The 25,175-nt window shown below is 40.6% G+C and overlaps 1 protein-coding gene across 7 annotated transcripts in view; it reads left to right on the top strand.

The window, feature by feature from the left end:
- mib2 (MIB E3 ubiquitin protein ligase 2) overlaps window positions 1-25,175 on the top strand; it is a 37,393-nt gene that overhangs the window by 1,968 nt on the left and 10,250 nt on the right. For 2 of the 7 annotated variants that reach the window (XM_085147330.1, XM_085147329.1), the window contains exons 2-12: window positions 10,734-11,132; window positions 12,155-12,326; window positions 18,237-18,343; window positions 19,675-19,869; window positions 20,156-20,298; window positions 20,661-20,768; window positions 20,858-20,962; window positions 21,565-21,727; window positions 22,308-22,441; window positions 23,905-24,053; window positions 24,492-24,648. In XM_085147330.1, the coding sequence (XP_085003456.1) occupies window positions 10,910-11,132; window positions 12,155-12,326; window positions 18,237-18,343; window positions 19,675-19,869; window positions 20,156-20,298; window positions 20,661-20,768; window positions 20,858-20,962; window positions 21,565-21,727; window positions 22,308-22,441; window positions 23,905-24,053; window positions 24,492-24,648 (1,656 nt within the window). In that variant the 5' untranslated portion in view covers window positions 10,734-10,909. The other 5 variants (XM_085147327.1, XM_085147332.1, XM_085147331.1 and 2 more) reach the window with 5 other exon arrangements.

The following is a 25,175-nucleotide window of genomic DNA, read 5'->3' on the forward strand; positions in this document are numbered from 1 at the left end:
CAATTTTTATTATAATTTACAACATTGTCAATGTTCACAAGTAGGACAGTTACAGGAAACGCAATGCCGAAATGTAGATTAAAATAAGAACTGCAATTAGGAAGCACAAAACAAAACTGGAAAGCAAAACAAAACCCAAGCAAGCAAACAAACAGACAACAACAAAAAGAAAAAGAAAAGAAAAGAAAAACAAAAACATGTGACAAATCTAGCCATAAATGAACAAAACGAAACAGACCTATGCTAAATTATTGAAACAGTAAAGCATGTATGGGTCGCCAACGCTCAGTAAACAATTCTCTCTGAATCCGCAGAGCATATGTTATTTCCTCCATCTGGTAAATTTCTCTTACTTTATCAATCCACATATTATATGAAGGTGGGTCAAGATTCAGCCATTTAATAGTAATACACTTTAGTGCTGCTGTAAGCAAGATTCTTAAGAGATACTTTTTATTGTTTCCCGCAAAACCATTTGGTAATACTCGTTCCAGTGTTTCTGAATCTTTTTTACAGCTAGTGATGGTGAAATGGAGTGTGAGGTTGAGGTTGAAGGTTTGAACTGTCACTATTTCTGTTATCCTGAGCTAAATGTGTACTTGTATTTGCTAATGCAAATTGCCAAAATGACTGTTTTTTTGTGGAGTAGCTGGGCTGAGTGTGAGCCAAGATAAAGAGCTCCAACTTGTGGAAGGAGTTGCTTCTCCATTGTGTCCTGTGTTACTATTTTAAGTGATTTCCGTGTCTGGATCAGGATTCCCCCTACTGCCTTGCATTTGAGTTTTTTGGGCACATCAAATTTGGGGAAACCCTGGGTTGGACAAAGAACACACTGCTGCTATTAGATCTCATCTGGTCTTGGACCACCTCTGGGTGTTTGTGGTCTGTGTGTTGTGGTAGCTTTCCTGCTGCCATTGTGATCTGTCAAGAAATTGATTGATGAGTGACACTAAAAAGTGAAGTGTGGCTATATTTGCATTTAAGGATGTAAGGGGAAACTTGATCAGATTTGGTTGTGGTGTCCAGAAACACAGAGAGCATTGCTGAGAAAGGCTTTGTTTTTTTTAACCCACTCTTGTAATTACACATGATTCTTCTGCTGCCAGATTCATTGCATGTCTGCAAGCTCCATTTAGCTTTTGCACACCATAACATGTTGCATAGTTAAGTCATCTGACCAAAATATTATTATTTCAAACCTGGAATTTGTTTGTTTTTACACTTGTAAAGGGGTTGCAACTGGAGAAACGGGTTAAAATCAGATACAGCATCCTCTGTATTTATGCCACTTGTTGGGCTCATTGCAGTTTCTACAGTTTTCTAAAGACTAATTTGTAGCTTTGTGAATTACTCCTGGGGGGTGGGGGTCACTGGATATAACCTAGTATCAGACTTGGCTGATGTGCTGGAGCTTTAAATGATTACAGTGAATGAATGTTTTCACTCTGTGGAAAAACAAACATTTTTTCATTCAAAAACAATCAAACAATTTTTCATCATCACACTAAGTTTCCATACCGTTTCATCTGTAGTATGTTTGCATTCATGGCACGCATTTGGACTGAGCAGTGAGGACGCCTTGGTCTCATACTCCAGGCCTGAGTACCCAGGACATAAATAGAAGTGAGCGTTTGATTCTTTGCAGTGCTAAATATGTTTGCTGTTCCTTGTTGTATTTTGTAATAAAATCAAGGTTCTAAATAAAGCCAGTGTACCTGCTGGGACAGTTGGTTGATCAGACATGTCTTGCAGCTATATTAAAACATCTTTTTTCACAGCCTGAGGCTTTTATTTCAGCAGTCCTCCCAGTCTGGTGACATCTGATGACATGTTTGTGTGTGTTTGCGTCTGCTGGAAGAGGAACTGGGTGACTGAATGCTTCCTTTTATATATATATATGTCTATTACACAGACAGCAGGAGCTTTGTTTACAAGAGTAGTGTAATAAACTTCATTATATGGCTGGGTCTCAAGTACTTCCTAAGCTTGCACTTGTCTTTTCGCATCTTGGCATTACCATCTGTACATTCATGTGTGTGCTAGCATGGACAGAGTGTCATTGGCTCACTTTTGGATCCATATTGGCGATGTCTCCTACAGCTGTAGCCACATTGGAAGATAATTGTTCAAAGCTAGGAAAGCATTGGGAATCTCTTTCTCTCTCTTACTCTCTCTCTCCCACACACACACACACACACACACACACACACAAATGCCCGTCTCTTCTCAGTGTGAGCTTGGAGGAATCTCTGGGCTGGTGTTGCTCTCTGACTAGCAGTGGTTGCACAAACCTGTTTGCGACCGAAAAAAAAAAACCAAGGATTGTGGCAGATGCCCATTCATCAGAAACCATTACCAGCCCCACCCCTTTCCATTTCCCTGAGCAATCTCCCAACACAAAACACAATATCCAGACCCTCCCCCTGAAGCATATGCCCCTCCCCCCTGCTCTGTGTCCTTTGCTTGTCTGCTTATTGGCAGTAGAGCGAATGTTGTCCCCACGGGCTATGAAAGAGAGGGCTGTGCATCCTTATGCAGAGCTTGATGCGCATGTGTTTTTGCATTTTTTTTTGTTTCTGTAAACACAGCGTGTCAGCTTCACATGCATGCTGCCGATGCTCACGTCCCTCAGTGATGGAGTATAGCATCAGAGGAAGCCTTTACAGAGCAAAGCCCATTGGCCTGTTTTTTATGTGAGACCACGGGAACGTCAAGCTGAATGCAGCGCTCGTCAGGCAGCCGCTTTTCCTGGCCTTCCTCCTCCCTCTCACCTCCTCCTCCTCCACGGCGGTAATCCTTGCTGACACAACGCACAAAGGACTAAATGCTGGCTGCATCCTCCAGCAGCAAGGCACTCTCCTCTTCCTTCAGCTCTGATCCTGTACAGCCTGTTTGTCTGTACACTACAGAAGGATGCTGGTTCTGTAAGTCTGCTTGCAAGTGCATATGATATCTCTTGAAAGACATCCTGGCTGTCCTACTCCTCCGCCCCCCAGTATACCCTCCTCCTCCTTGGCCGGTTCATTCAGGGAGTGCATCAGAACTAGGCTTCAGTGCTGAAGAGGCGTTTTATATTTTCCTTGCTGGAAGCTGGTGGGACCACTGGTAGCTTATTTTTCATTCTCTGATGTGTTTATGTAGCAGGATGTAGGAGCTGCTTCCTCTCCTTCCTGTTTTTGTCGGTCTCTGTGTTCACCCTGCTGCACATCACTATACCAACAGGTAAACCAGCTAAATGGGGTATGCAATATGTAGCAAGTGATGCAGCTTCAGTCATGTCCATTTAAGCAATGCTACCTGCCTTTTGTGTAAAATATTGAAATCCATTCTGTCATTCTGTTCACATTTCAAGCCCCAGCAATATATGGTAGACATATTTCCTGATTTCATAGTTTAGCTCCCAGACAGAGAAACTGTTCATGTGCAACATACATGCAGCCAGCATGTGTCCACAGCCATGCTACTACAATTGTGCCACATGTCTTTGCAATCTGTAGTAAAGCTAGCAGTCGTGCTGAGGCAGACATCTGGCCGCTTGGCTGCTGCTATCTCTGTTTGATTATAACCAATCTGTCACATAAATGGCTAAACATGTTTGTCCTGGCCTGCAGGCACTGCATCACGCTAATGTACGTGTTGTCAAAGTAATGCAAGTGCTTTTGGATTTTAGTGTGTCGATTCACAAATGCCGGTTGTTTAATCACTGGTCTCCCCATCTCACAGGCATTTGCGTTTATTAGAAGTAGCTGTCACAACACTGCGTGCTTGGTGAAGCGAACTAAACTCGATCAAATAAATGGACACTGGCCTAGATAAGACTTAAAAGTTCATATGTTTCAGGTGAGGTTAGTACAGCCTGGATATTTTAATATACAAATACCTAAAGTACAGAATCAATGCTGAGTCACATTGATTCTGTACTTTAGGTCTGTTGTCAATTGCGCTGATTATGTGTAGGTTTTTTCTTTACCTCACTCAGCCAGTATGTTTTTCTTTCTTTGTGTAACAGCTGGGTGACAATCACAATGCGAAAAATGTTTGTCCTGACCTGCAGATGCAATGATTTTGCAATAATCTCAGTATGAGGTGTCAACGTTGAGTAAGTAATTTTAATTTTAGTTACAGGGAAGCCAATCACAGTTCTTCAACAGTATTAGTATAGGCAATGACTACAGAGCTGTAGGGAGTGCTGTCAAAAATGTCGAATAAGTAGACTCTTTTAGAGAGGATGATTGTGATGTGGAGAATACTGCATCGATTTTTAGCTTTAAGACAAGAATGGAGCGAGCCAGGTATAGCCAGTGGGTAAGACTTAATGTGTCTCCCCCCCCCCCCCCCCCCCCCATTTCTTTGTCTCTTGTTTTTGTAGGTGTCATTAATACAAAATCGAATTATCATATGCAAGTAGTCACATGTGACACACTATTGACTTTTAAAATGATGTATTTAAGGTCTATGCCGGCCCTGATTGGACTTGCACTTGTGTGAGTTCAGCTCGTTGTATGAAAGATCACCCTTGGCAATCACATGAACTGATCAAAGCTTTCGTGTACCTCTGATGTGACAGTGCTCATTATAGCACAAGGTAATGTGTTTATCTAAAAAAAACAGTCCTCTTGTGGGATTTGCACTGTTTGTTTTTTAAGTTATTTCTTTACTGAATCAGTATGTTTTTCACCCCAGATAAGGCGTCAGGCGCATGTAGTTCTTGAGCAACATCTGTCATCTGTCCCAAAAAAAAGAGGGAGAGAGAGAGAAACTGCATGTTCCAAAACAAAGATCAAAGTTCACAGCAAACCAAATACTGAGACTGTGCTAGAAAGGGTTCACTCCCCGGGTAGTGGGGTGACTGGAGCTTTCACATGGTCTTGCTAGTAGATCCTGGATAAAAGTAGTTGAAGCTTGAGGTGTCACAGCAAACTGGAATCCTACAGCTGCTGACATGTTCAAAAGTGGACTAAAGATCATGGGAAGTGAGTATGACTATCATTATCGTGTGGTATAATATGATTAGTACAGTGCTGTCATAGAGTTTTTTGATGTCTTTTTAAAAAGTTTCTAGGGTTGAAGTTTTCTTATCTGAAAACGTCTGTGAGAGTCAAGCTGTAGCCATTAAGCTTTCTAAGTATGCTTTTGAACAAAGAGTTTAGTGTGAATTTGTTTTATGAGGTGCATGGTCATCATATATTGGAATTGTGGAACTGAAGATCTTCACAGATGAGCCACAATATTAAAATCGCCTGCCTAATAATATAATATAGTGGGCTCCACTTGTGCAGGGCGATGAGGGGATGGATACAGGACCTTTGGTAACGTCCTGTGTGTCTGCCACAAGGAGAATAATGATGGGTGAAGACCGGTAACTAAAAACATTTAGTTACCTAAAATTAAAATAAAAACTACACCTTTGAAAAAAATTACAGCTGAAATGATTAAATGTATAAAAATATAGAGGAAATACTTACTTTTAGTATCTGTTTGTTGAGGCATATGCTCTCTGTAAAACTAAACATTTTCAAACAATAATGGATCCTGTTCATTTTGGGCTGGGGTCTTTTGTGGGTTGGGCTTGTTCTTGTGGACGCTCAGTCAGTCTGGATCAACACCTTGTGCTCTTTGTAGTGTTTCGCACTCCGCTGCAGATCTGTTTTTGCTGTGTAGCAAGGATCGTTGTCCTTCTGAGGAAGCCCGCAGTGGTCAGGAAATGCTGTTAGAAGAAAACGAGCAATATTATATCACATATCTATAGCGAGGCTGTGAGATTGGTGTCTCTGTTAAGTCTATATGACCTGCTCTCATTTGATTATGTCAAGTAAGCTAGGGCAAGCAGAAACCTGAAACGGTGAACTGAGAGTTCTCTTTTAATCTCGACACCTAAGCTGGAGAAATCTTTTTGTACAGGTATTATTTACTCACGGTCCTTATTGATTTTCCGTGCAACTCCTCTGGCCTCCAGATGTTTGTGACGTAAACTAGTTCCAGCAGGCTTTTACTCGCTTCTGATATTAAAGCTGATATTAAACTCTTGTGTATAGATTACACTTTGGTAAGCATTTTGGTCCGGTGACAGTGATGAAAGGAATATCAGTACAGGCAAACGGGCTCTTGTTATTAGAAATGAAATCGAGGATATAAGCCAATTTGAACATGTGTCTCTGGGCGCGCAGCCAAACTGGGCCTTTGCAGCTTTGCACAGTAGCACGTATCTGATGGTGCTGGCTCTGCCAATAATAATACTCCTGACTCATTTTCCATTTTGAAGCTGCTCAGTGAGTAGAGGGCAGGACTGGGTCTTTCTGATGGTTGGATAAAGAAGTGTAAATATGTAGTATCTGCTTCATCGATGTCTTCAGATAGCTTATCAGGCTGTGGGCCTACATCTCTGAAGATTATGTAACAGTCTTTGTTTAAGTTAAAGTGGGGACATGTGTTTACCATTAATACTGATTCTGAAATGCTTCTCTAATCATGGACTATTTTTCAGTGCGATTTATGATAATCTATTTATGATTTCTCCTATTTAATTTTTTATGCTGTATTGCATTTAACTTTATTTCAGTGAACGATAAGTTAAAAAATGGTACAAATACAGAAGAACTGAGTAGTATTTCCTATTTTTAGCAGAAGAAATATCACCCGTGAGTAATATATACATCTTTCTTCTTTGCAACTTCTGTATTTATTGTATGAGATAAAGAAATCAATTAAGGGTGCTATTAGCATTGAGTTATTTTTACAAACAACATATATGCACAAATAAATTAGACATAGTGTTGCTGTTTGCTTTGTGATCAGCTGCTACACATAATAATTCAATGAGGATTTTTTTTCTTTGTTTTTTTTTTTTGTTACATTTTTTTTAAAATGTGTGTGTTTGTTTTTGCTGTGTGTAATTTTGGCATGTCTGCCTGTTGTTTGTGTGACGGACCTTACTCTCCCAGATTGGCCCTCAGCAGCGTGTATGACGGAAGCTAGGCCATCTGTTGTTGCAGGCAGAGATCTGTAATCCAGGCCGTCTTAGCCCTCTGTCGCAGATTGGCAGTGACATTTCAGCAACACAGGTAGCCTTGTCATGACTGCCTTCACCCCCGCCTCTCATAGAGAGACGTACAAGGAATGCGCGCTGGAGAGCCGACCTCTGGAATAAAAGAGCTCATGCTGCGCCTGCACCTGTTCGCTCTAATTAGATATTCGCTTGCAGTTGTCGAAATGTGGTGATACTCCAGAGTTTGACATATGGAAACTATGATTCAGAATATCTCATATCGTTATTGGTTGTAATGCTTTGTAAAACTCATAGACTGTGGCTACAATCTTTTATGTGTTCTCAAACCTAGACCACCATTGAGAAGCGTATCGTTCTGTCCTACATTATGCATAAAGTCATGCCATGACCTCACTCCTTTTTTTTGCTGTTATCATAAACTACACTACAGGCACTGATTAGGTTTGAAAGAACTGTCTGTCTGGTATTTATTTAAATGTATTTGTGGGTGCTCTTTAAAAAATATGTCGATAAATGTAAACACAGTATTGGTACTGTGCAACTACTAATTGCTGTTGTCTGTATGTCCCTGAGCAGAATTTTGGCTGTTTGAGCACTAATGAAGTAGTAAAGACTGACAGTAAATTTCATCATAAAGTCTGTTGGCACAGTCTTGTATTTGCCTTGCAACATTACATATGAGATGTAGTAATACATGAAAACATAGAGTAAATTCTAAAGTTGAAGTTGCATGAAGCTGTTAATAGCAGAGCATGCTGAATTGTTTTTACATCCGTACCGCTTTGCTGTCAAGCATAAAGTGGTAGTCACCGTTTTCTGAAATGTTTCCATGAGGTAAAAGTGTGCTCTTCACTTGAGGGCTGGTGATTCGTTTTCAACAGGATTCACTCTCATTTTCAGGATTCTTAAACAGCAGCTCTGTTGCCTAAGATGTTGGGATTCTGTGATCTTTTTTTTCCCGCAGTTGGTGTGTTGAGAAGAAGGCTGGCAGCTACCGTCTGCCAACATAATAGAAAAAAAATACTTTGGGATTAAAGAATATGGTGATATTTTATTAATTATGTTTGCCAAGGACAGCTTTTAGCTGTGTGTTCACCGTTTGTGCACACTGTGCATATCTTCATGAAGCTTTTCCACAGGCAAAAACACCACCTTCCTCAGCACTAAATTGTGAAACTGGAAATGACCTAGTTGCGTAGGTAAAGCGATCCAGTGAATCCACTATGTTTTAGTCTATTTCTCAGTACTGCACTATTTAATAATGATAAGATATCAGTAGTCACGCTGGGTTCTCTGGAACACTGAGGGGGCTGTGGAGTGGGTGGTATTGGAGAGTGGGGGGGTATGTGTGGATAGCAAAGCAGTTTTAAATGTAGGTGATGATAGGTTGGTATTTTTTTTATTATTATTATTATTACTTTTTTTTTTTTTACTGTATCTGACAAAGAGCTTCTAACACTGAAGGCTAAGACAGCTGACTGTTTTTTCTTTACTCAGCTTCACTGCAGATTTAACTGTGGTATAAATATACTGACCTCCAGGGTTTCAGTTTGACTCTGAATAAGTTAGGATTGTGTTGTCATCCAGCACTTTTTTTACTTGCATCCATGTGCAGAATGCTGGGAAGCTTCATGAAGGCTGTCCACTGCCCCTCACAGCTCCTCTCTGTGCACGCTGAAATATTAGATAACTGGGATGTTGTTTCAGTGCACAAAAGAGGCTAAGCTGTCACGTTGGACAGAAAATGGAGTATAAGCAGCCTGCTTTTCCTCCTTTTATCCCCTACATCCCATATGTTTTATGTTTAAGCAGTCACCACCTAAATGACATTGTAATCTCAATAAGCGTGCAAGTGTAATCTCAGCTTCTTACAAACATCTGTCCGCCCTTTTATATAAAGGTTTTTGTTTATCTTTTAATAAACACTATGGCTGTATTATTAGGCTCAATATTAAAAGACATGTTGGGTGTAAACATTAACAGATAATGGAGGGTATTTGGAAAGTTTAAGGATATTTTTCACACAAATATGCACAGACTTGTGGATTTAAAGATCATTTATTTATTTATTTTTTCTCTGTTTGAGCTGTTCATAGACAAAGCTTAAATCTCTGCTTAATTTAAAATAATAGTTTCTTTGAACAGGGAAGTTATGGACTACCCACATCATCTTCAAGAGATTGTTGTCAGATATAGTGCCTGATATGCCACAGATAAGCTGTTATTGTGTTGTTTATTGTTCTGACTTCCAGTTTAACCAGTCAACTAGTGACTGCTGTTACTAGTGTCTCTGTTTATGTCAGTAACTGTAGGGGTATAAAATAATGACTGATTTAGGGTCTACCACCATTATTGGTAAGTCCAGGGCTGTTGTCTCACTGGTATTCCTGGAAATCCAAAGCAATCAAGTTACAATGCCTGCATTGTCTAAGTAAATTTTCTTCCTCTCCATTACAGCAAGACAAGAGGCCTCTTTGGTAGTGCTGTATGTGGAGGCAGGCCTTGTATGTGTGTGTGTGTGTGTTTGTGTGTGTGTGTGTGTGTGTGTGTGTGTGTGAGAGAGAGAGAGTAAGCCTGGCTTTACAGTGAATAATGGCAACCAAAAGAATGTGTACTTCCAAAGAACTGAAGATGTGACAGCTTCAAATTCTTCTTTATTGAAATGCATGTTGTAGGAAAGGACCTGGTAATTATTTGAGACACACTATATTTAAATAGCATTGCTTTAATAAACAAGGAATACTTTAAATTGTGATGGAGATGTAATGATGTGGTGTATAAAAGAGTAGATCTGATGTGCCACATGTGATTAATGGATGTAATTAGATGTGTGCTGATGATCATGGTCTCCAGAAGTTTCTTTCTGTGCTGCTGACTCAAGCTTTCCCTTACTGTAAATGCCACTTCCTTTTACTTGTAGTTGTAGTCTCCAACACCCAGCAGCATCAGTTTAAACCACTGGTGCACTCAGTCAGCTGTGTGAAATGTTTTCTCCTTCAGACAAAATTTAATCTTTTTGGTCTCTTTTGAAAAAACAACCTAAATTAATTTATTCGCTTACGGCAAAAAGAGTTTGTTTCTTTTTAATTAAGGAGATTTAGGCAGATTACTCCCTACTTACTGAGGAATATTGTGAGATTTATTTATTTATTTATTTTTTTGCATTTGATTGTTTTGCTGTTATAGCTTAGTGTTCACTTGTTCATGAAGAACATGACAACAAGAGTTTTGTTCATTGTTAAATCGTAACTTTGTTTATGTCACATAAAAGAGGCCTGTTTTGTTTGCTTCAGAGATCTCACCTTATGTGTTTTCAGCTTTTGCCCCATGATTACTAGCTCAGTCTTATGAGTTGACGTTCAGGACAAGAATGAGGACAATATGTTGTCCTGCTAAAGAATTAAGTGTGTGTGTGTACATGTGCACATATCCGGTCAGGGCTTGATTAGCGCAGGAGGGCATAGCATTGATGTCCAGCTGCTTTCTCCACAAGTGTGCCATCATGCACAGCAAGACCTCCAGTGAATGATCCACCCCTAAGAGTAAAACACTACTAAGAAATTAATAGGACGTATGGTATGCTGCTATTCAAGTCCCCAAGCAAACACTGATAGACATGTAGTAAAACACACTGGTGCAGGAGTGGAATGTATCAACTTCTTTTTGTACTTGGAGCATTTTACTGTGACTGCTCTTTCAATGCTTTTTATCCTTTTTTTTCCTTCAGTCACCCCTGATCTGTTCCCGGAAACAACCCTTGTGCCGTCCTTACCAGCAGTACCATCGGCACGAGCCGGCTCTGCACCTCAGAAGCCCCGGAGGCGCAGCAGCAGCGGACGTGACAGTGTTGCCAGGCCTCAGACGTTGCCCTCAGCCTGTCAGCCAGGCCCCAAAAGAGGCAGCATGGAGGTAGGCATGCGTGTTGTGCGCGGCCTGGACTGGAAATGGGGAAACCAAGATGATGGCGAGGGCCATGTGGGTACTGTGGTGGAGATCGGGCGTCAGGGCAGCACTACAACTCCAGACAAGACGGTGGTGGTGCAGTGGGACAGCGGCACGAGAACCAACTACCGTACTGGCTACCAGGGTGCCTATGACCTGCTGCTTTATGATAACGCTCAGATTGGTAAGTGATTTGCATTAGAGTCATATGAAACTGCTGTGAAACTTTTCAGTCACGGCACCAGTGTGATTGTAATTTTGTTATTATACCAAACGATACTATGCTATTGTATTGTTTTCAGTCCTTTCAGTAACTCATAGTTAAAATGGTTATTTCTGCTTTTTCCAGCTTAGGAAAATGCTAGAAGCTTTGATGTTCAGGAGCGCCTTCAAAATAAAATGTTGCCTTTGGTTAGATTACTTTCCAAGCTTTTAATAGGTTCAAATTTGTGTAGGTAGTTATTGTTTGCTACGAATTATAGTGTTATTATAATCCTAATACTTCTTTTAAATAAAAAAAAAATTAGATCAGGATTTGTTTTATATTTATGTAAATGCTTGAACTCTGTCTTATCCTGATATTTCAGCATTTTTAAAGCCAAGCACTAGCTTGAAAGGATCTGATAAAAAGTGAAAAATGTATCCATGTAGTTGACTCTGTATTTTTTCTTTTTTTTTTTACACACATTCTCTTTACACACTTTGTATTTTTGTGAACGTAGCCTTTACTGGGCCCATTTAAAGAAAGCGGGGTACAGTAAGTCATCTCTTATCTTCAGCCATCAGCCATCCAGCTCAGTTTTGAACTTGAATGACACACACATTAATGCAGGACTCATTAGCATTTTTGCTCCATTTCAAGCAACATTTTTCTGCCTCACAAAACTTGCCCTTCAATTAATGGAGCGAAAGAAGAGGAGGAGAAGAGATGAGGAGCCAAGGGGGTGGGGGTCCTGAGGCACATGCTGTTTGTGCCTCAGTTTTTGCACATCTCATGATGTTACCCTCTGCGATAAGTAACATCATTAAGGATGTGACGTATGCCTTAAACGTTTCACTGACTTAGGCACGGGGGAATGAATGGTAGTGTCCTCATTGCTGTGAAGGTTATGACATGTTCTGTCAAAACATGTTTCTTTGTAACAAAAATACAAAAAGAAACATCAAGCCTGTTGTCCCCACTCAACATCTCACTTTCCACTCCAGGGGTGCGTCATTCCAATATCATCTGTGACAGCTGCAAGAAGCATGGAATCATGGGAATGCGATGGAAGTGCAAGGTGTGCTTCGATTACGACCTGTGCACCCAGTGTTACATGAACAACAAGCATGACCTGAGCCACGCTTTCGAGCGTTACGAGACGGCACACTCCCAGCCGTGAGTACGACGCTGCTCGCTCTCCAGCACAGCTGATCCTTATTTATTCTAATGATGGTGTATTTTCTACTTTGCTGTTTTCAAATTGTGTTGGCCTCATAATGGCTTCCTCAAATCTTAATCTTAATCTGGAATTCATACATTCCTGTAGGTCTGGTCGGAGTCTTCTGAACAACATCATGCGGCCACTATTGCTTGTGATTGTGATGTTGTACCTCAGCGTTATTGTTATTGTTATTGTTTGGACTTTGGCTGCGGCTGTAGTTAGTCTACAGTGCTATGTGTTAAGATGTTAGTATTTGAGGGTGACACAACCATTAAAAAATGGATGTGTCACAGCCACAATTGTAACGACCTCAGCAGAGCATGGCTGGTCCCACACGAACTCTAACAAATGTCATCACAAGACACCTGTGGTATAAAGGTGGGCATCGTGCAAACTGCACGCCTCCTTGCTGGGGATAAATGTTTAGTGAGCTGATTCCAAGTGTCCTATGTATCCAGATTTACTGGAGTGAGTTTTCCCTTCAGAATTCACTCTTCTGCATCAGTTCACAGTAGAGCTCCAAACTGCTCCAGGCACTGTCTGAATGTCAGCTGGATGGCCTGTTCTCATTTTAACGAGGTGATATGTATGACCCAGATTTCTTCTATAGTTTAGTCCCGTCCAGGTCCAACACGGTTCCATTTATTTCCTCTGAGTCTGTTGCCTGAAAAATGCTCAGAATAGGTGCGTGAATCATGGCTTCTTACAAATGGCTTCCTCTCAAAAGTTTTTTTTTTTTTTGGCCCAAGAATTTGGTAATCTTGATTTCTATTAAAACCCCTTTTTAAAAAAAATAAGTCTCACAATCAGCACATTATTTTAAAATGGGATGAGCAGAGGCATTCTTACACCCTTGCTTATGAATGTGCAGCTTGATTTTTCCTGCATTGATCTGTGATCCTGTTTTAATTAATTAAATATGAGACGTATTGTTAATAAAGTGGAATTTTAGATTTTGGTCAGGTCTTTACTCGTCTGCTATGGATGGGTGGTATGGTACTGGAGCAGCACATCAATTGCACATCTGAGTGAAATCTGGCCTTTGCAGTAATCATTTAGCATTCTGACACCAGCTGGAATCTCATTTCTTTTCCTTCCTCAGTTTCTCCCCAAAACTATTGATTTTCATTAAGGTCAAAATTTTGTTTGGCTCAGCTGTGAACAGCATTGAGATGATAGAATAAAAACCTTTCTGTGAACCTCCATGTGGGTTAAAACATCAGCGCCTTCCTTTTGTCAGTACTGGGCAAGTAAATGCTAATACTCACTGACAGTTCATTTTTTATTTCATTGAGTTGGGGATTTCTTTAGACACATTAACAAAGATAATGATTTTAGGAAATATATAGTAGTGATATATTTCAAGTAGCAACCTGCCTTTGTTATTGAAATCTACCAAACAGGCATTGCTGCAATCTCATACAGGGTGCATAACATCAAAGTGAGACAAGGCTAAACTTAGAAAGCCGAAAATAAGACTGTACTTTATTGAGACGAGAAACGTCTTTAAATTGTTTGAGCTAGTAAATGTAAGTAGCATTTGCATTCGTCAACCTAAATGTTACAGTTTTGCATTGTTGTTAGTTACTATTTATACTGTAGAAACCTTTTTTGTGTGGGTTCTTTGAGATCATGGCACATTACGTAGATGCTAATTTAAAGCAGTGTAGAAGAATAGAAATACAGAATCTTAAAATACAGAGATTTCAAAGACTAAAATAGGATGTTGTGGGATTAATATCTCCATTTGAAAGATGTTTGAAATGGCCTTTCATAAATACTAGGTTCTATAATATGAATGAGATTTAGAAATTGTAGCTCTTTTCTGCAACCTTTTTGAATGGAGTGATGACACAATGAGCCTCTCTCAATTCTGGCTCTCAGGGAGATGACTTTTAAAGAATCAAAAATACAAATGGTATATTGATGCCAACCTTATCCTGTCACGATGTGGATGAAATCTCCAACAGGTCGAAGCTCTTTGTCTTTTGAGTGGTTCGGTGTTTATCATTGACGGCTCTCACAGCGAGTGAGTGCACAATGTTCCACGTGTTGTTCTCGATAGCGGTGAACTTCAGTGTGACTCAACATATTTTCAGTTGTTTGACTACAAGATATATTTATGTTGCCCCAATAAATATTCCAGTCATTCCTTTAACTTCTGAAAACTATGTACTGGCTTATAATTATTCCCCGCCCCCTTAAAGTGAAATTTTAGCTTTTAGAAATCAAATTTTGAGATGTTATTGTTTGTTATTCAGTTGTGTTTTTCACAGTGGTGATAAATCGGGTTGGATTTTCACCTGCAGCATTAATCTTTGTTTAGAGGATGGTTTAGAACAGGGGTGCGGGAACTCCAGGCCTCAGGGGCTGGCGTCCTGCAGGTTTTAGATGCGTCCTTGATCCAACACAGCTGATTTAAATGGCTAGATTACCTCCTCAACGTGTCTTGAAGTTCTCCAGATGCCTGGTATTGAACTTATCATTTGATCCAGGTGTGTTTACCCAGGGTGATGTATAAAACCTGCAGGACACCAGCCCTTGAGGCCTGGAGTTGCCCACCCCTGGTTTAAAAGAATGAAGAGTGTGTAAAGGTTCTTTATGTAATTTTTATGCTGTTGGCAAGATCTCAAATACAAGTATTTGAAGTTAGAAATAACTTTTGTTTATGTATGTCAGAAGCATTTTTCTAGAGGAGTCTTTTTGGTCAGTGCAAGCTTACTCATAATGTCAGCACACAGCCAGTGTAGTGAATGCAAATTATACAAGACAACCAAGATCATTTAATCATTTGTGTGATATAAGTAACAGTTTTTCTCTCATATCATTATAATGCTATGTATTTATATCTTGGAGTCTTATCAAAGGGAGATTTGTATAATCGGAGAAAAAATGAAATTGCAATTGTTTTCTCTCACTGATACAGATTTGGAAGATCATCACATGAAAGTCACTTCTTTTCTCATCCAATGAATGAAGTAGAAGAGCAGTCGACAATATGTGATGCCAGACACACAGCACTTCTTTATTTCCAGACCACACTGACCCATATTTCACTGACAGCATTTCAAAAGATGAATTTATAATCTGGCAGTCATGGGACACACTGATATTTGCCTGGAAGGACAAATTTAACTTGCCTTCATAATGTTTGTGACTTCATGCAGTGCCAGCTGTGATTTATGTTAGGAAACTCAAGTTGGGGCTCGGGCTAGTTAAGAGGGACTCCTTTCATGTGGGTCAAACATGTGCAAGGCTTTAAATGCAACTTAAGCAAGCTTGATCTATTTGTAGTTTACTGTCATACCGTTGGCAGAAACTTTATCGGTGGCCTGAGGGGACAATCGGTGGTCAGCGTAATAAACGGCTGCAGAATGCTGACAATAAAATAGCGCCGTCACAAACGTGGTGTGAGAGCTGAGCCGGATGTACTGTACATGAGTGTTCCATTGTAATTACAGCAGATTTAGCTGGATTAGCATGGTTACCATTCTCAGCTGTGAGGATTAGCATGTTAACATTTTCAACTTCCTTGAAGACATGTTTTAACAGGTCTCAGATGTGGAGCGAGTCAGGGCGAAGTTTTATGCTCACAAGCCATGAAGCCTGGTCGTTATTAGCCTCTGGCTGTTGTTTTGGAATAATTTTGCAATGTACCGAATGCGCTGAAAAGCCTGCGGAGTCCTGCATTTAGTTAAGATTCATATGTTACATGGTACAAAGAGGCATGTGTTTACATGCTCACAGCAGCATATGTGCGTGCCATATGTTTACGAGGAGATGGTCGGTATGCAGCTGGTTAATCGGCTCTCCCAACGCAAGCACCACACATGCGAACCTATTGGGTCAAATCAGTGCCTAATCCTTCACTGCCCCACCTGACTTCTCAGTTTTCTGCTGTGTGTTCATGTTTAAGCTACAACCAAACTATCCTCATTATTGTCCTGCAGGGATTTCTGCTGCTTTCCCTCTTCCAGACAGAACTGAATAGAGTTGTAGCTCTGGTGGGAAAATAGCTGTCTCTCGTTCTCATTTTTTTGTTAGGGATCTAAGTACAATGTGTAATGATTTTTTTTTTCTTTCCAGTCTTATCGCAATAGCATTTAAAACGCTCCTCAAATGTGTTAAGATTAGTACGTTACTAGGTGAAGTATGGATTAAAACAAGTATCGTACTAGATAATGACAAAACATGTTATTTCTATAGATATCACCAATAAGTCTGGAACCTAATGCTGTTTTTACAGTTGTAAAGGGGCAACTCACACATTAAAGGCTCTAAATGCAAACAAGACAGACATTTTAAACTTGCTTTGAGGTACAAGCTCTGAATCCATTTGCATGACCCACTCCTGGTATTTTTACATACACGTAGTTTAGCTTTGTCTTTCTGACAGATGTGACTTCTCTTTGCTTGGTAGGTCGTTGTGTGTATTACACTGCTTTAATACCAAAGGCTATTGCTTGGATGACTGTTGATCCAGCTTTTGTGTCAGTAGGTTTAGGTCTCTTGCCCTGATCCTCATCTTGTCTGTGAGCAGCGCTGACATTTGGTCAAGCTGGATTAGAAATCTTGATCCCTTGAAAGAGAAGCTGTACTGAAAAAACAAACATGCGAAACACTGAGGTCGTGTGTTTCACTGTCATGAAAACAGGGACATCTGTCAGTTTATATCTGCTCTCAAAAAAAACATGGGTCATGTTTTCATAATAGGTTTGTTTGCTTTAATGAGCTGACTTGTTGTTGTCATAAGTAGAGGTGCTCATGATACTTCAGTCTGTCCAGTCTTTCTAAACTAAATCTGAATGGTGCCATCAGGAAATGGGAATATGTTATTAGCAGCTTCGTTTGAAGGTTTGAAGCTGTATATGCATGTGCATGACTATCTAGATGCACATAGTACTGGATGCTAGCACGTTCACTGTCTATGATTTGCCCTGTGGTGCCCTGCTTTCTGATAGCTCTGCTGTCTAGGATTAGGCTGAAAGCTCTGTGCTCAGATACACATCATTCTCGGCACAGACCTGTCTAAGCTCAGACCACACTCACTGTTGGTTAGCTTTAAGAGGAAAATGCACTGCTATTTTCTGCTGTGGCACATATGGGATCCTGAAAATCTGGCTAGTGATGGGGGAGAAGTTAGTCAAGCCTAACTTTGAGCGAAACCCCAGCACGAGAGTCTCTATGAGACTCCCCGAGGATGACGGCTCTCACAAGACTCTTTTTTCTTTTCAACACACTGGATTTAATATGATTTGGAGTTTGTCCCATTAGCTGTTTGCTTGGAAAGGAAGCTGGGCTTTGATCTCGTCGAGAAGTATGGGAATAGGCAGCTCTTTTGCACCAAGATCTGATCAAATTTTTACCATAAAGTATGTTTGATTTTGAAGATATGGCTAGCTCACCTATGTCAGATTGTGTTCAAGGTTAATGGTGTTGAGAATATTGTGGCTTTAATAGTGTGTGTGTGTGTGTCTGTGTGTATGTTATTATTAAGCATAGCTATTCACAGTCCTTGAATTCCTTTTACAAAATGGCCTTTGCTAAGTAAGATATCATTTCTCAGAACAGACAGCCTTGAGTAGCATTTGTTTGATATGTCAGGCAGATGTGTTCTTTACTGCACTGTCATATCTTGTGTAACTTCAAATGTTTTCTTGTCACGAGTAAATGTACTGGCTACAAGTGTTACATTTTTTTCTTACTTGCCTTGCCACTAATTCCAAACTCATATGTAAGAGAGTTAATTTTTAATTTTTAGAACTTCTAATGTGCATATTTGGAGAAGGTTTTGGGGTTGCTTAGCACCCTTCAGCATTTTCTATGATTGTTTGTTCAGCTGCGTCTTCATGCTCTTGTCACAGGGTGAGCCTGGCACCAAGGCAGAACCTCCCACGAATCATCCTCAAAGGAATCTTCCAGGGGGTTAAAGTGGTTCGTGGACCAGACTGGGACTGGGGCAACCAAGATGGTGAGTGATGTGTGGGCTAATGATACCAATAACCTGGCAACTCAGCAAACTCTGTGCATGTTTGAGTGTGGAAATGTTCCTCTTCAAAGTGTTTCACCATCAACAGCCCATAATAACATTGTAACCTCACAACTCATTAACCTGTAAGATGTTGTGTTAGCATGTGTCTGTGTGTACTTATGTTGCGGGTGACTCATATGAGTCTGTCTCACAGATGTGCCTGACTGTTTGCGTCTCTGAGAGTCCCAGTTGAGTCCTCATTGTTTGAATGTTTGCCTTTTCTTTTCCATCATTGTGTAGTGGCATACACTGAGAAAGACCCTGCACCTAAAGTCTGTGGTCATAGTTTAGATAAAAAAGATTAGTTTAGATAAAGTAGAGAGTTAAGAATATATGAGACATTGACGAGAATTGTGTTTTATTGCCTCCATGAATGGCTGACGTTTAACTCTGTCATATACTGTATACTGACTTCGCTGTTGCATGTTCTTTTTTTTTTCAGATCCAAACAGCCTGCACTGGCTGATGTTTAGTTAAAATCTTAATTCAAAGTAATCTTCCACATCGATGGGCTAAATTCAAGTCGGTAAACGTTTCCTTTAAAGAAATTGAGAATGGCAACGTGTCCTTAGACTTCTTTTTTTTTTTTGGTCCAGGGTTGTGAGAATAGCAACGCTCCCTTTTCTTTCTAAAGAGAATGAGTCAAAATGTCCTTTTGGTGCTTTTGAAATCAGTGCCCTGGGGTTCGGTTAAGTCACTCATCAGGCCTAAATGGTGTATGCTCTAAGTGCATAAAAGACACACTGAGCATGCTCAGTGTCTTCCCAGCCTACCGTGTTGTCTTACGGGTCACTGGTTTAGTTGGTGTGTTTAGGCGCTGAAGCAGCTTGATGACTTAAATGGCATAGCAGGATTTATTTACATCATACAGCTGGATGTATGGATCTGAAATTATCCTGTGACACAACACGTGCATTAATAATGTGGTTTGTGTTTATTGTTTGATTATTTGGTCCTTTGGTTTCACTCAAATCAAAAAGAGGAAATTGTCAGGTGTTTGACAGTGATTGTAGAAAATCGTAATGAATGTGTGTGATACTTGGCAGCCCCTACAATGAAATGTTTGTCTCTCACTTTGTTTGCACTCATTTCTATTTATTTATTTTTTGATCATTGCATCACACCACGGTCATCTAACTAACCTCCTTTTCTTCTTTTATTGAGCTTGTTTTCTTTTCACTGCATTTGTTTCCCATTTTTCCCATAAACTGATGCACTGGTGTTTCTTGCATTATATCTGTGTTTGTTTCTGCACTTTTGTGTGTGTGTAGGTGGGGAGGGTAAGGTTGGGAAGGTAGTGGACATTCGTGGCTGGGACAACGAGTCTGGTCGCAGCGTGGCCAGTGTCACCTGGTCTAATGGCACCACTAATGTTTACCGAATGGGCCACAAGGGCAAGGTAGACCTGAAATATGTGACAGATGGCCAGGGAGGCTTCTATTACAAAGATCACCTTCCAAAACTTGGTAAGACAGACTTTCTTTATTCAAGTATGCATTCCTTAGAAAGTTTAAAGTTATTTAGTGGCTCAGAAACTTGATTTAACTTGATGAAAAGCAGTAGATGTAAACTACTTATGTATTGTATGTCGTATATCAGTGCTTATCAGTACTTCTACGTGGCATTGTAATACTGTAACACTGAGAAACTGATTACATACTGGCTTTAAACCCAAGGTATTTTTTATCATTAGCTTAGAAAAAAGATTTCGAGTCAGTTTCTGTTTGTTGACGCTGACACCTGTTCATCCAGGAGAGCACGCAGAGCTGCAGCGTCAGGAGAGTGCAGACGGCCATTCTTTCCAGCAGGGTGACAAGGTCAAATGTCTGTTGGAGGTGGACATCCTACGACAGATGCAGGAGGGCCACGGAGGGTGGAACCCCAAAATGGCAGAGGTACAAATGCCTTTCGCTAGAAAAAGGAAAAACTTAATACCGGTTGACAATAGGCAGCTTTAAATAACTCCCTATTGAGTTCTAATACAATACAGACGTACACAGTGCTCTTCCTTGGGTTTTTCCAGCAAGTTTCCATTGTAACCATATAGACTGCTTCATGTTTTACACAAACATGTCCTCAAATGCACGTGGCTCTAGAACACAGCATACAGAAGATTTATATAAGTGGCTCAGGAGGTTGCAACAGAGGAGAAAGAAATGGAGCATCCAACTCTCATATCACAGCTGCTGAAAGGGACATTAAGGTCACAGCCATGTAGAGGAAGACCCAGAGTTAAATAGCATATTTGTGTTTGCAGTACATTTGCCGGATTGGGACGGTTCACAGAATCACTGACCGAGGAGATGTCAGAGTCCAGTACAGCAACAATATCCGCTGGACTTTCCATCCTGGGGCACTCACCAAGGTACTGCGTTACTTATTTTGTTGTTTTAATATCAGTTTATTACAGCTAAATTACTTTGTTTAGACTTCAGCTGCTTTTTTTCCCCTTAGGTGAACACGTTTGGAGTTGGGGAATTAGTGAGAGTATTGGAGGACATGGAGAGCGTGAAAAGACTGCAGGCTGGCCATGGAGAATGGACAGACAGCATGACTCCTGTATGCTCATTTTACCTGATAATATTCGGTAGCCTGCTAATGCTAACTTACTGTGGTTTTTCAGAATTGGATTGAAAATCCTCACCTTGTGTGCAGAAATGAAGACTTGAGTCACATAAATTGGTGAAGTAATGATCGCTTTGAAGAATGACTTTGACTTGAACCCAGTGTTTCATAACTTAGTCCAGCAACCCAGCTAATCTGTTGACTTACCCTCCGGGGGCAACAGCCAGTTTTCCATGGCTTCCGCTGTAGCCAGCAAATATCCAAGTCAGGATTTATGTGTCAGTTTGCTGTGTATTGTTTACTAATTCAGATACGTTGGAACATGGCATCATTTTAGATGTTAGTTAATGCTTTTCCGATGCATTTGGAATGCAACCTGCACTCCATTCCCTATACTCCGGGTTTCAGGTTTCTCCCTGTTTATGTGCACAATATTTACTGTGCTACTTGGAAAGGTAAAGGATCCAGTTGTTTAACGTCATCACATTACGACTGACCTACTTCATGAAAATTAGGTTGTACATGGGTGTTTAGTAAGGATCATTTATTTGTCCTTGTCAATTCTTTCTCACCTATTCATTGTGTTATTCTCATAGGTGCTGGGCCAGGTCGGCAAGGTGTTGAAAGTATATGCAGATGGTGACCTACGGGTGGCATTTGGAGGCCAGACATGGACATTTAACCCAGCGTGCCTCTCAGCCCAACCCGTGGAGGTGGATGCCAACCTCATGACGGCCGAGAACCCCAACGAATCTGGAAGTAAGGCCTCTGCCGGGAAGAGGGGGCTCATCTCTAACACGCCAGCTCCAGCTTTATCTCCTGCAGGCTTTCAGTTATCCCTCTACTCTCCCTCATTTCAGCTTTGCTATGCATCCTTTCTCATCCATGCTGCATCAGTGGCATCAAGTTTGTTTGTTTGTTTTTCAGCAGTGTGTAAAGTATGCTCCTTTCTGAAATTTTCTCTGTAGCATCTCCTGATCCTGCACTTTGACAGCAGGTGGACACGTTTGTCATCAATGTCACAAGTTCTCAGCAGTCTCTTAATCATGACAAAATCTTCTCTGTTTATGTGTTCAGCTCAGATTATGGGAGGCTAACAACAGACTGATGTGTGTTTGCGAATGTGTGTGGTCAGATTCCAGTGCATGCTGGGACATTTTGACTCATTCTAGCATTCGTTAACCAGTTCGAATGGCTTTTTTTTTTTTTTGCAAGGCTTGTGCAACATTAGAATTGAAGTGGAAAAAACTAATGTAATTCTTTTGTCTTCTGTTCCCTTTTCACATCCTACCCCTACACCTCCTCTTCTCCCTCTGTTTCTGACTGTGTCTCTGCTCAGGTACTGTCATCTCAGTGCTGGAGAAGCTGCTCTCTCAGTCCACAGAGCAAGACAATCCCAGTCGGCTAGTCATTGAGGCAGCGCATGGCAGTGCCAGCAAGGTGCGGGAGCTGGTGCAGAAGTATCCTGACAAGGTTAGTGCAGCACTCATTCTCTTTGCTGCAGTCCACTGTCTGTTCCAAGAGCTCTTTACACCAGGGCTCCAGGCCTTGGGTTGAAGTCTGATTGACTTATTGAGCCAGAAACAGCAATATTATAGGCTGACATTTTCCAGTCTGTCAGTGCTATTATGTAAAAATGCAACTCAAACTCAACTACAGGACTCACTTGTTAACAGATTTACAAGGTTTCCCCTCCACTCTCACCCACTGACACAGGCAGTGGAAACACTGTTCAATAATTTATTGATGTAACCCCAAAGCATGACATATGTATCTTCAGGTCACACACAAGAGGGCTGAGACCTTACATTATTATAGAGAAAACCAACAATTCTCCCATGATTTGGAGGAAAAATCTCCAACACAACCAGATGGGCTACCTTAGCCAAAGAATCAAATGATTTCAGGCATTATTTGCATGTTTGAATGATAGAGCGTAAAACTGGTTATGAAAGTCAGAGGTAGAAAAGCAAAGGACAGATCAGTGATTGATCCAGGCATGTAGCATGTAAGGATTGATTCCTTACATGCTGTATATAGAATATATTTTCTTTATGAAGTTATTTGTAACAGTGCTTAAGTCACTCCTAACTGATTACAGGTGAAGAATAAGGCATAATCTAAAAGCTGTCAAACAATATGGGTAAAAAAAAGCAATAAGTGATCAGTTGTTTAAAAATAGAATAAAATGTTGGCATAATTTTTCACCCTTTGATCATTGCCTGTGTTCTAGTGAGGTTCTAGACTTGCTGTGCATCACTGTGTGCAGTTTGTCTTCATCATGAACCAGATTTTCTCGCCATCTGTCAAACCTGAGATTCATTGTTTACACTGTCTTTTGCAATTTTCAAGTTTTCCTGTTCACATGTGCTTTTTTTTTTTTAGAAAATACCCAACTGGTCATTTTGGGAAACCCAGCTGCTATAGATAGACCTCAGATAGGCTGTGGGTTTTACAACCTCATTATCGTATTGAGTTTTTTCTCTAAATGGCATCCCTCAAACCCCTCTGAGTCACATGTGGCTCCTTTTGTGCATCACTGACACACCGAAGTGTCGAAATACTTTTGAAACCTTGCAGTTTGGCCACTGTGTGTTAGTGTAGCTGTGTCACACTCACTTTGCATTCAGTGTTGATCTAGACTACTTAAATTAAAGTGAGATGTTTGAAATTCCCTAAGATGTTTTTCTTTTGTTCAATTTTCTGAAAGGCAAAAAGGAAAAAAAAGTCACGCTGTGAAGTCGGAGTAAATATTTATCTCTGCATTCAGCTCTGCTGTGACGACACTACTTATTTGGATTATGTGTTCAAGTGTATGACGAGCATGGTTGTTATTCATGTGCAGATTATTTCCAACCACTCTGTGTTGAGCTCAGTTATTGTCCAGACTAGCATCAGCTCTGATGAATCTGCAACGATGTGTGTGCCCATGGCAGGTGGATATCAAGAACCAAGGCAAGACTGCGCTGCAGGTTGCTGCTCACCAAGGCCACATGGAGGTGGTGAAGGCCCTGCTGCAGGCAAACAGCTCAGTTGAGGTCAAAGATGAAGATGGAGACACGGCATTGCACTACACTGCTTTTGGGTAAGGACACACACACACACACACAAATATATATATATATAGACAATTTGCCAAATACAAACAAGAAAAGACTAGCATATTGCAAGTCCAAAACAGGAGCTTGTGACTGACAGATAAATGACTTGAGCTCAAGCTAATCCCTTTCCTTGTAATGTGATCACGTGTTCACAGAAGTGACTGCCTTGAACTGTTGCATAATAACCATAATAAGCCACCCAGTTAACGTCCTGCGTTAATGTGATCAGGAAAGATTTCATATAATCCAAATTTTAAAAAAGTCAGATGGGATATTTGTGTGTCGTGGTAAGCAACTCTTGGGCTTTTTGAAGATGCAGGTAGCTTTTTCTTTTCATTTGCTCTCTCCTAGTTTTGAGTTAATATAGTTTACAGAAATTTGAACAATCAAGTGCGGATTAATTTGTGTCTGTTTTGGTCCAGTAATCAGGCGGAGATCGCGCGGCTGCTGTTGAGTAAGGGGGCAAATGTCAACCTCCTGAACAACTCCATGTGCACGGCGCTCCACATCGCCGTCAACAAGGGCTTCACTGACGTGGTGCGGGTGCTAACTGAACATTCTGCTGATGTCAATCTCCAGGTGAGAGGCGGCTGTGTGCTCAGTCCTGACCCCAGCCATAAATAAAAATGATCCAACATGTTAGTTTTTTTATGCTTGATCCTTTTTCCAGTGTTGCTTTTTACTCCTTATCTTTTATTTGAACTAAATTAACTCAACTATTTGACTCACTCTGGTGCAGTTACTGGTTAGGAGTGAATGAGCTTATTATGAATTATCAAACTAGTCAGTTTAGGGGGGGTGGAGAGAGACCCTTGAGTAAGTGTTTAGATAGCCAGTAAGTAATCTTCTCTGGCTTTCAGTCATACTGCCCATAGGGGATTTTTCACATGGTCTAACACGCCTGCAACCAGGCCAACGATTTCCTAATTTATTTTTTTCTGCTTCAATGGTGTGGCTGCTTAGCTAAAAACATGCCAGCCCAGAGTATTTTCAGCTTTTCCGTGTGGTAAATGTGCGCGTGATCTGAGCGTACATCTGCTTTTTTTGACCATTTCATAAAGGCGGGGAAGCATATAGGCAATCAGGAACTTTAGCCTCCCTGGATC

The sequence above is a fragment of the Neolamprologus multifasciatus genome, chromosome 20, assembly GCF_963576455.1.
Source record: "Neolamprologus multifasciatus chromosome 20, fNeoMul1.2, whole genome shotgun sequence".
In the NCBI taxonomy this organism is placed as follows: Eukaryota; Metazoa; Chordata; class Actinopteri; order Cichliformes; family Cichlidae; genus Neolamprologus; species Neolamprologus multifasciatus.